The 12,560-nt window shown below is 38.9% G+C and overlaps 1 protein-coding gene across 1 annotated transcript; it reads right to left on the bottom strand.

The window, feature by feature from the left end:
• Window positions 1-9,711: 9,711 nt before the first annotated feature.
• Window positions 9,712-12,560, bottom strand: LOC137256576 (latent-transforming growth factor beta-binding protein 1-like). Its single transcript, XM_067794445.1, has 4 exons — window positions 12,494-12,560; window positions 11,841-11,963; window positions 10,227-10,391; window positions 9,712-9,806 (listed from the first exon to the last, which is right to left on the bottom strand). The coding sequence occupies exons 1-4, from the start codon at window positions 12,558-12,560 to the stop codon at window positions 9,712-9,714; spliced, it is 450 nt and encodes a 149-aa protein (XP_067650546.1).

Genomic DNA, 12,560 nt, shown 5'->3' with positions numbered 1-12,560 from the left:
CTAACAAGCCGGAAGTAACTTGTACACATACACACAAGTTACAGTTTATATTAAGGCATAAACATCAACAATATAGCATTTAAAGGTATACACACTGATTACACACTATAATTGATATAATGATTAAAGTGACCTTTGGTGATGTTGTATGATCATGTTATTTTCCAGCACAAGATAAATGTCTTGTCAGTGCCAGCAATGAGAGTGGAGTGAAGACTTGGGTTAGTAAAAGAGGACAAGAGTTTGAATGATCCAATCAGACTGGATCAATTAAGGGCACATAATAATGTAATGACCCTACCTAGCCATCCTTAATGAAACTAGAATACCACTGACCTCGTGGCGATTAATAGATGTTTCTGACTGACTATACTGAGTATAGTCAGTTTGAAAGTGACCAGAACTGTTCATAGAAAAGCATTCATTACTATAAATAAGAAATGTTATACCTGCAATGCAAAGCGATTGTTATACACTTATGTATAAATATCCAAATATGAAGTGATATCTCTGCAACTGTAATAAACTGTAAACATACAAACACTCATAAAATTGTTAAAATAATATGTACATAATTGTGAAAAGTACAATATCAAATATCTGCCACATTTATTGAAATTGTCAGTATGAACATCCAACTGCCACTTAATGTCTATAATTTGTACCGCGCTTTATCCTTGGAACGTGGGGAATAATACACATGCATTGATGCTCTTTCATTGTCGTTCACTGTTCAGGTACCTGTTTGAAATCGAAGTTTAAAATGAAACGTTCATCACACTTGCCGAATGGGCTCAGACTAGAGTCCTTATGAAATCTGGTCAAGCTCGGCGTCAGGTTGCTCTCCCTTTCAATATCAGTAGGTGTGTGGTTGGTAAACTGTGGCCGAGGTTTCAAGCTATTTGATCAGTGGAATGTGCACGTCGACCAGGTCTGAGTCCGAAATGATAGACACATGATTAACACTGCGTCACGTAACAGATTAGTTCGGGCTCTATAGTTTGAAATAGCCGGTCATGCCGGGTGAATCGGTTCGCGAAAACTGTTACGCAATATATGGTTTTGAGAAGTTGCAAATTGCAATATACCGTTTAACTGGTACTTTGGCACACATCCTCGATCCTGTAGCAGTACCATTGCTGCAAACCATGAATGGCGTCTATGGTCAACCCTCTCACTGCAAGACGAGAACGCTAGACCTAAAAACGCCAAGATTGTCACGGAATTCATAAGTCATCTGCAGGTGTAGAGCGGATGAACTGGCTAGCATGCGCGCCAGATCTCAACCCAGTTTAGCATGTCCGGAACACAAGTCACCCAGTATCAGTAGATGAGTGGATTTCCTATGATCTGGAGGGACTCAGCAGCGTTCTAGTAGAGCTTTTTCATGATCTTGATAAGGAGCACAAGAAGAAGGTGCACCTGTGTCCTGGGCGCACGACGTGAGTACACAGTATATTAAGTGACCGAGTGTTTTATGTTTGTTTATTTAAATCTAGTCTGTAAACACATCAATCACACTCTGTTCTGTAGAACAGCATCTCCGAAAGATATAAAATATCCATAAAATAAACGGCACAAAGAAAGAAAATAGGAAAAAAACGTACATGGTACATAACTCATGTTTTTTATTTTCTTCACAGATGTCCACACCATTAAAATTAGTTCCTGTCTACCTGATATATAAGCCTGTCAATAAATGAAACAATTACATGGATTTTACACATGGGGCGCCAAATTGGCATATTAGATTTTCAGATTTGCGAGGTAAAAACACAGCATGCAATGATTACCAGGGCCCTATTGCGCAAAGCAATCTTAGTTACAATCAGTCTCAGGCCCCTACAATCGACTTTACAATCACCATACAATTGCCCTAATCCACTTGCACAAAGACGATCTTAAGACAGTATGGACTTAAGATCGCAATCTTAACTATAGATCGAACTCTTCAACGTTGGAGGTAGAAATTTCTTAAACTCGACTCCTGTCTACAGTTCTCTGCAAATGCACATAGCATGCTGCGCAACTAAAACGTGAAACTGGTTACTGCACACAACTGACATTCTTATGCGCAGAAAGCGGTGGCTCATGGGCCAATCTTGTGGAGTAATTATTTATAATTCTTCTACTGGAGTATATCATCCGGGTATCCTTGGTGCTGCAAGCTGGAGGCCCGCTTGCTTTAGCATCGTCCTTGTGATACTCCGTGGTGGGTGGGGAGCTCGGCTGATGAAATCTACACAACTAACCATGACTTACGAAACCCGAACTAAGAAGAGCAAACGTCCTCTCGAAAATGATCCCGTTGACGACCTCACACCGTCCAAACAAATTGATTACTGGCCACGTTTCCTTGTCATTGAGACCAAAGATAACACACCTTTGAAGCTGAACCCGTTTGCTGTGTCTAAGGGTATCCAAGGCATTGCTGGCGAAGTAAAGAACATTAGAAGATTACGTTCTGGCGCGCTGCTGATTGAGTGCACATTGTCTGTTGTGTGTGCTCATTGTAGTGAAAAATACACACACAACAGAAGATTGTAACAGCCATGATAAAAAGTGCACAAACTGCGCAGGGGATCACCCATCTTTCTCTAAAGAATGTCGTGTGTGGAAATAACAAATTGCCATTAATAGAATAAAGTTTACACATAACATCAGTTTTGCAGATGAAAAGAAAATGGTCCAGAGCTCAGTACAAACAGAAAGCTATGCTTCCGTTGCCAGACCAAACCCAGAAGCAGCATCCACAATAATGAAATTATCTGCAAGCTGTCAGACAAACTTGACTTGGGTGAACACGGATTCCCTTCAACCTTTGTCACCTGCCATATCAACTCAAACTGCAGAATCACTTCCTGGTACATCTCAGATTCAGTCAGCAACATCCCCTGATCATGACATATCTTCTCAGTCATCAACAAGATCTCAAGCCAGTACAACAAAAAGTAAGAAGCCAGATTCTTTGAAAAAGCTAAGCGGCAGAGCCCCAAAAGGTTCAGAGAATAAAATCCAAATTTTCAACAAATATGGATCACTCGAAGACATGGACGTGTCTGAAAACGTCCACTCTAGGGCACACAGCCTGTCGTCCACCAAAAACGTGCGGGGTAGATCCCCAATAAATCCCACCAAAAGATAGGCTATCAGAATAATATTATTCAGTGGAATTGCAGAGGACTAAGGACTAATTTTAATGAATTGCTGCTTTTAATCCAGGATTTTACACCGTCAGCAATCTGTCTACAGTAAACATATTTAAAACACACTGATACTCTTGACCTCCGTCATTTCAATGCATACCATTATTTTTTTCCTCCAGGTGATAGGGCAAGTGGAGGATCATCAATCTTGGTACGGCAAAATGTTATACATAGTTCAATAGCGCTTAAAACAAATCTCCACGCTGTAGCTGTGCGACTTACATTACAAGTTGCATTTACACTTTGTTCATTGTATATTCCACCTTCATCCACTGTCCAGTTAACTGATCTACAAGCTCTTTATAATGAACTTCCTAAGCCATGTATAATCATGGGCGATTTACATGGCCACAACCCACTCTGGGGTGGTACTACTACGAACACCAAAGGTAAATTACTTAAGGATTTTCTTTCAAATAATGATCTCTGTATTTACAATGACGGGTCACATACATATTTACATCCTGGCACAGGAACATATTCAGCTCTTGATTTATCATTTACTGACTCTAATCTCTTAAATGAATTTGAATGGTTGGTTCACGATAACCTGTGTGGGAGCGACCATTTCCCTACAATACTAAAACCTGTGAACCCATGTGATGTACCTCCATCATCACGATGGAATTTTAAAAAGGCCAACCGGACTCTATATCAATCTCTCTGTACTGGCAAACTTTTATTACTGCTCCTGATGCTATTAAATGTGTTTCAGATGTACTCAGTGATTTTGCTGACGAGTGTATCCCAAAGTCTTCTGCAGTTCCACACATAAGAAAAACATGGTTCACTGATGAATGCAAACAAGCTAGGAAGGCAAGGAAAAAAGCAGAACATTATTTCCGTCGAAATCCCATGGTTCATAATTTCAATAAATTTAAAATTTTAAATGCTAAAGCGCAACGTACATTTAAACAGAATAAACGCCAATCTTTGCAAAATTCTGTATCTAAAATATATTCTCGGACACCCATGTCCAAGGTATGGAACATGGTCCAGAAAATTGAAAGTAAAGGTACTAAATCTAGCATCCAACATCTTAAACATGGAGATCAATTACTTACCGAGGAGTCAGGTATTGCAAATAAACTGGGTGAAACGCTGGCTAAACACTCTTCCTCTTCTATTTACGTGCCTAAATTCCAACAATATAAAAAACAAGAAAAGAAAACTATTAATTTTAATTCAGATAATGGGGAAGATTATAATGAACTATTATCTGTTCATGAACTCCATACTGCTCTTGATCAAGCTCATGATACTGCTACAGGAGCTGATAACATGCATTATCAACTTCTGAAGCATTTACCAGAACCCTGCTTAGAAACTCTTCTAAATATTTTTGATGATATTTGGACATCGGGTAACTTTCCTCCCTCATGGCGTGACGCCGTAGTAGTACCAATACCTAAACCTGGACGTGATCATACCGATCCGTCCAATTATCGTCCGATTTCATGAACTAGTTGTGTTTGCAAGACCATGGAACGCATGATAAATAATCGACTTCTTTGGTACTTGGAAACAAATAACCTTATCACAAATATACAATGTGGTTTCCGTAAAAACAGAAGTACTGCCGATCACTTAGCGCGTTTGGAATCATTTGTGAAAAACGCGCTGATTAATAAACAACACGCTGTGTCTATCTTTTTTTATCTTGAGAAGGCATATGACACAACCTGGAAGAATGGCATTTTGAGAGATTTACATGATTTCGGTTTGCGAGGTCGTTTGCCTGAATTCATAGCCAACGTTTTAAATGACAGACAATTCCAGGTCCGCGTGGGTTTTACCCTGTCTGATCATTACAATCAGGATCAGGGTGTTCCACAAGGGAGCATTTTGTCTGTCACACTTTTTAGTATAAAGATCAACAGTTTATCTAAAGTTTTAACTGATTCAATCGATGGATCATTATTCGTGGATGATTTTAATATTTCTTGTCGTGGGAAAAATATGCATAGCATTGAACGGCAGCTACAGATGTGTTTAAACAAGATAGATAAATGGTGTGTTGAAAAAGGCTTTAAATTTTGTAAATCAAAAACCAGTTGTATACACTTTTGCCGTAAATATAAACCCCCAAAAAGACCCAGAACTATTTCTAAGTGGCACCCCAATCAAAGTTGTCACGGAGGCCATGTTCTTGGGACTTATTTTCGATTCGCCTTTGACCGTTTTGCCCCATATTAAATCCCTGAAATCTAAATGCCTGAAGGCTCCCGATTTATTAAAGGTTGTCTCAAATTCTAAATGGGGAGGTGATCAAGCAACCCTCATCCATCTGTATCGATCGCTGGTCCGTTCCAAACTTGATTATGGCTCCATCGTCTATGGTGGAGCTTGTAACAGCAACCTAACGCTGTTGGATTCTGTGCACCACCAAGGTCTAAGACTTTGTCTTGGGTCCTTTAGAACCTCTCCTGCTGACAGCCTGTACGTAGAGGCAGACGAACCATCTCTTACACAACGCCGAATAAAATTAGCTTTACAATAAAATATCGCATAATTATACGCTAACGAATCTAACCTCGCACATAACTGTGTTTTCAATCCTCTCTATGAGGATTTGTATAACAAAAAGTCGCCTCTTGTTCCGCCTCTTCGGCTCAGAATACAGCCATGTATTGCTGCTGCTGGCATTGAGCTGGAAAAAATAGCTCCTTTCCGGCTTCTTTCTTCTCCTCCCTGGCAGTTAGTTAGGCCACAAGTTGACCTAACATTAACTACATTTAAAAAATCAGAAACTAACGAATTACAATATAAACAAGAATATAATCAATTAAAAACTAAATATATTAAAAACCCTTATTCACAGATGGTTCCAAGGACGGTGGTGCAGTAGCTTGTGCCACTGTCATTTGATCCAGAACAATATCTTCTAGAATTCCAGGTAGCAATTCTTTTTATACTGCAGAGGCAAATGCCATATTAACAGCTCTCAAATATATTCAAAGACACCCTAAACGTAAACAATATATAATCTATTCAGATTCTCTTTCTTGCCTTCAGGAGATTAAAAATATTTCTTGTAAACATCCACTTTTGATAGAAGTTATTGAATTGTATAATGATCTTGCTACTGGCCAATACGACATCGTCTTTTGTTGGTCACCAACCCACGTTGGCATTTCTGGGAACACACTGACTGACCTTGCTGCTAAAGCAGCACTCAACAAATCTGTGACGCCACTTCTTATTCAATACACTGATTATAAAGCTATCATTAGATCTTACATTCGAGCTCTGATGCAGAAGAGGTGGGACACGCAAGTAGGTATCAACAAATTACATGAAATAAAACCCTACATTGGTTACACCTACTTGGGTTGTCAGTCCAGATTTGAAGAGGTCATCATGCGACGATCTCGTATAGGCCACACACGATATACACATGAATATTTGCTTAAAGGTGAAGATCATCCGTTTTGTATCCCTTGTGATGAAAGAATCACAGTCAAGCATGTCTTGCTTGACTGTGTTGAATATTCCATCACAAGAGATAACTTTTTTAAATCTTTGCGTTTTTAAAAGAATTATACCTGTTACATGACTTGTAAATAGATTAATATTTTATGACTGAAAGTTGAATTAGGAACTAAGATTGTTAGTGGCTGTATCCTCGAAGGGGGTTGAAGTACCGTAAAATCCTCCTGAGAGGTCCCAAAGTCCCAAAACAGTTGAAGTTTTTAATCGTAGAATGTGTGTCATTTTAAATTGTGGCTAATCTTGCATACAGTCGCCAGCAGCTGAGGGGATGGTGTAAATCCGGCTAGGGATCATGCAGGTAGCAAAGGTACTGTGAGTCCCAATGGTCCCTAGTATGGTGATCTACCTTCTGTTGTTGGCGATCTATGGCTGTTTTTATATTGTACTGTCCACATAGTGATACAAGTTTTAACTTTCCATGCTAGTTTTAATTGAAATTGTGATATTCTAGTTGTTTTACTGTCCTTTGTTGACAGATTTTACCACATGCATATATTTCATTTAAAGGTTCTCGTCACGATATGCCGACGTGACGTTACATTTTAACTCACTCACTCACTCACAACTGACATACCTTCCTTAATCGCACCTTGCAGCATTTTCATGGAAAGAAAACAAAACAAAAAAGCCCCCCAAACCCCAACCTATAAATCTGTGAAGGAAATGATAACGCTGAAGAAGGGTCTTGAGTTATTGACTGAATCATGAAATTAAAAGATAACACATAAATAAAAAATCCTCATTATATAACACCTAAATGTACCATGATTTGTCAATGGCTGTAAATTGAACATAGTTTGGCATTTGGTCGGTGTTATTTGGAGTAAAATCCCAAATATATCCCACAAGCATTAGATGTGTAAAGATGTGAAAGTGTGACATGAATGTGGAGGTGTTGTGGAAAATACATGACAGGGAAATATGAAAACGTTATTATTTCGTGTGTGTTGTATGTGTTGTTAAATGCTCATCCACAGTATGTTAATTACTTCATGCTATTTTGTTGACAATTATTTTTTCGTTCTGTTAAAAATCTTTTTGCGCAAATTTCACATACCTCAACAAGTGTATTTTTCCCGTTTGAAGAATACTTGTAACATATTTAAAATACATAGATCAAAACTCTTGTCTCTCGTCAGATTCAATTTTTACCAGTAGAAAAAACATAATTTTTGTACGTTATCCAACTGTAGATTATTTCAAAGATAAACTAAGACAAAATCATCGACCGAAAAGAAATACGTGGAGATCTGCGCTGTCACAACAGAACATGCAAATTGTATTCTGGCATCGCAGATTTCACGGCAACGGCATAATATGCAAAGGGAAACCACTCCCATCTTGCGTAAAAACTAAGATTATCTGCCCTTGAGTTTTTGAAAAGCTCATGGCCACTGCTAATTGCATGCAGACATCTTGCAGACATCGTTACTATCCTTTTCTTGAGTATCACAAAGGTATGGTGTTCATACTTTTTCCAATAATAGAATCGAATTGTACTCTATGATATCGACTCGATAATGATGTTGTTCACTACCTCAAATAACGATATTTCAGACGTTAAATCGATGTTGTATTCTCCGTGTTGTTGAAGTGTCAAGGCGAATCATACAGTTTTATGCAATATAAAAGCAATCCCCAAACGTAACGCTAATTATTCGCGTGAAACTGGCACCAACTTGAACGCCTTTTTGCTAATGACTACAATAATCTTAGCTCCTTACAGTTGGTTCCGACCAATTGTAAGTTCTAATTGTAACTTACAATGATCTTAGCCAACAATCGTTTTGTGCAAGTGGATGACGATTGTAGCTGAAGCCTAAGATCATAATCTTAAGGATTTACAATAATTGTAGCTCTAAGATCGTTTTGTGCAAGTGGCCCCTGATCTTAGTATTGTATGTGGTGTGAAATAATTCTGATACTAGACTGTAGCAGTGTATTTGAAATCATCAACAACACTTATACTCAAGTGGGCGGTGTAGTCCGGAGGAATCAGCTAGTGACAGTTGGAAGTTCTCTTGCAAAGTTCGTATCGGATGGAATATGAATTTGCGTTGTATTTACATGCTTGCCTGTGTCAGTATCTAAAACTCTAAAAACTGTAGGAGTTCAGGATACATGGAAGTTATGATCGACCGCTCAGTATAAAACGATTGCCAGACACAAAGGCTCTAGAAACAAAACCACCAAATAACCACGTTAGAAGCCAGTGGCAAGCATTGTGGCTAACGCATCTTTACGAGTCGTAACTGATCTAAACACTTTATTAGGGGCTGAATGAATGTAAGTATGTCTTGTCGAGATGTTCAAGTGTCTTTGTCCTGTTGAAGCACAATTAACTGATGTCATGTTCTTATAAATCTGACTGGTTGACTATGGGTTTTCGCCCTTTTTAGCTATATTCCAGCACGGGGACACCCGAAATGGGCTTCGACATTAGTAGCAATCGCTTGAACCACTAATCCACCACCCCTGTAAACATGCAAGCATGTTCAGTCTGTATTCATTTCAAATTAAAAAGATCAAATTAAACTGCCCAGTATGGACAGGACGAACTGCGCCCCTTCCACTTTCATGTAAAGGTACAGTCTTAGAATTGAACTTCAGTAACCCATGCTTGTCGTAAGAGGCAGCTAATGGGATGTGGTGGTCAAACTCGCTGACTTGGGTCACACATGTCATCTTGTTCCAGCTGAGTTGATAGATGATCATGATGCTGATCACTGGACTGTCTGGTCCAGACTCGATTATTTACAGACTGCTGCGTCACAGCAGGAACATTCCTGCTACATCGTAAAACGTAACTCACTCACTCATATACCTGCAGGTACAGTCTTACTGATATATCAGAACTTGAAGATGACCGTTCAGCCTTTGTACAAATCAAATGAAAAAGATCAATCTATATTCGCCAGCATAGACAGGGCAACCCGCACGTCATTCACTTGGATGAAAATATACATGAAACAAACTTCTCTCAAGATGGAATAGGTTTTATTGAAGATTTAGTTTACAACAACTCCGATAGCAGGAGCTGGTTTAGAAGACGTTGAAGTAGCTGTTGTTGCTGTTGCTGTTGTGGTTGCTGTTGTGGCACAGGCAGAGCTGTAAACAAACAAATATTAAATCAAAATATATCTGTCCCTAATGGGTAACGAGCGCAGATATTATTTCACACAGGACACTATGTGCGAATCATTAATGCAAATATACACACCCCTATACCAATGAAAGAACAAAAGTTATATGTACGGACCCATCCCCAAATATATTTACTGGTTATTTTATCTTCAATAATTTGTAGGGTGGTATGGTAGTGAAGTGGTTAAAGCGTTCGCTCATCACGCCGAAGACATGGGTTCGATTCTTCCACCATCAACCGTGCACATATGTGAAGCCCATTTCTGGTGTCCCCGGCTATGACGATGCTAGAATATTGCTGAAAGCGTCCTGCAGCCATACTCATTCACTCACTTCTATGAATTATACTGACGTGAGTTAATAAGTGAACTTGACACAACTTACGGAAACAGGTCTTGTTGTCGAAGGATGGCAGGGATAAGTTGGGGTTGCACTGACAACTGTAAGACCCGGCATTGTCGACACACCTTCCACTGTCGACATAGGTGCGGAGATAGGGCTCATAACTCACTCCACAGAGGTAATTAATTTCTGAACACTCGTCAACATCTGAAACAAAGGAATACATATCTATGATGAGACTTGCTTGGATTGTCACAAAGCAGAGTACTCCGGAAAATATCCAGCGTTTATGGTTCGCAAAAATAAAGACTGTCCACTCCTTCACATGTTTGTTCACACGTCTTGTGCTACGAAGTGTCGTAACTAGGATTTAGGTGTTAGTAAACCCTCATACCGGTTACCTGTTACGATGGCCGTTCTGCATTAGTAGGGGTGCTGTAAGCTCTGGTGGCATACAATGAATGGTCCGTCCGAGTTGCTGCATCTAGGAATGAGTGGTCTGACGACCGGGATTCCTAACTAACGCATAGCATTCATGTCATGGCACTCTGGCGCACAATGAATACCTCAACACAAGGTTCTATACTCTATTCGGTTTACTCGATCCCTCTTTTCATAACAATCTGACTGGGTCTGGACAGGGTAGGACAAGCTCTTTACTGATCAACCGGGGTGTGAACGTTCTGCTGACTCTTCAACCCGCACCGCACCTCGGACTTTTTAGTGCTGACGGTATCTTTTTAAGGTGTTCGAGCCTGCTCTACCCTTGTCACATGACCCTCTACAATCTGTCTGATTCGTTAGAAGTTACATCATTCCCTGGTCTTATGTCGTATCTCGTGATTGGAAATCTCCCTTAATTCTAATCAGTGACTCAGCTTTAAGTGTTACTTGACTAATCTATTCTGTTCTGTTTCTTGACATTTATTCCCTTTTTCCATCCCTTAGTCTATTACCCAGTAGTAATAGCATTGGTGCTATGCCGATCTAACAGCAAATCTCAAAAATGGATGTGTAATTCGTTTCTTGTATATGAATGCAATTTTCACCTTATAACTGAAGTAGGCGAAATGCGATGTTTTAAGAAATCTTAAGATTTCAAGTGTAGTGTGTATTTATCGCATTGATAGTAACTACATGGGAATTTGCAGCTGGAAAATGAATATATAGAAATGTATTCGTTAGTATATCTGATGTAAATGGACAGCCTGGTGATCTTATTGTTTGTGGGAAAGAATATGAATCGATTTGAATTGTTCACACATCTTGTGCTACGAAGAAGGCGAAATTTCATGTTTTAATACAGCTTAAGAACTCATGTATTGTGTGCTAAACGCGTCGATTTTGCAGCTGGAAAATAGATACAAAAATGTATTCGTTAACATATCTGATGTTGTAAACGGACAGCCTAGTGATCTTATTGTTTGCTGGGGAAGAATATGAATCGATTTTTCGAATGAATGTTGAAAGTAGTTCGTGTAGGTATTTAAATGGCAACATTTCTTAAACAACCAATCTGATGGTAGTGAAAACTGTATTAACACTGGGGAGGTTACAGAATATATACCTTAAGAACACCAAAAGACCATTCATTACAAAATATATTTTTCTTGGTTATTACTTAAATGACAAGGATATCTATGAAATATTACTTACTGGCGCACAGAGTCGGGTTGGTCACAGACAACCGGAAACCAGCAGTACAGTTACAGGTTGGAAAAATTGTAACTGGTGGCAGGACACAGACGCCATTAGTGCAGCCAACGGTATCGCACAGAACTGTCAACCAAAAGAAGAATCTTTACTCAATTTCCATTTCTGGTAGACAAATCAAAGTGTGTTTCCTGAAACCACTTCCTAAAATGCTTTTGTATTTTCAATCATTTATAATCTAAATATAAAACGAGAAATATATACGTTATGGTTTCTGCTCCTGCAAAGTACTAATGTTTCTAAACATATTGATTAGATAGCAGGTTCAAAATAAATGAATGTATGTCACTGAGATGAAAAACACTATACACGGTGCCTAATGTTAATTCACGATTAGAAAATATATGTAATCTTTCAATTACAATTATGTATATATACGACTTGATTGATTATATCTGACGTGTAGAAATGCCCAAAACAAGCAAAATTAGTGGCCCCCTTGAGTCCCATTATTGAGATGTTCCTATTGAGACTGAATTCTCGGTAATATAGTCTGTAAAAGTGGAAGAAGGAAAACATAAAGCATAGAAAACGTCTGACACACTTCGATTGTAAATGACAACCACTATTCATAATATTAATAATGTTACGCTTACCCTGAGCAGATGTTGACGGCATGTATACCGCCATGATAACAGCAAGGGTTGACAGCGACGAGTACAT

Source organism: Haliotis asinina, chromosome 11, assembly GCF_037392515.1.
Source record: "Haliotis asinina isolate JCU_RB_2024 chromosome 11, JCU_Hal_asi_v2, whole genome shotgun sequence".
NCBI lineage: Eukaryota > Metazoa > Mollusca > Gastropoda > Lepetellida > Haliotidae > Haliotis > Haliotis asinina.
Note: the sequence above shows the minus strand (reverse complement) of the source record. Positions and strands in the feature narration are given on the sequence as shown.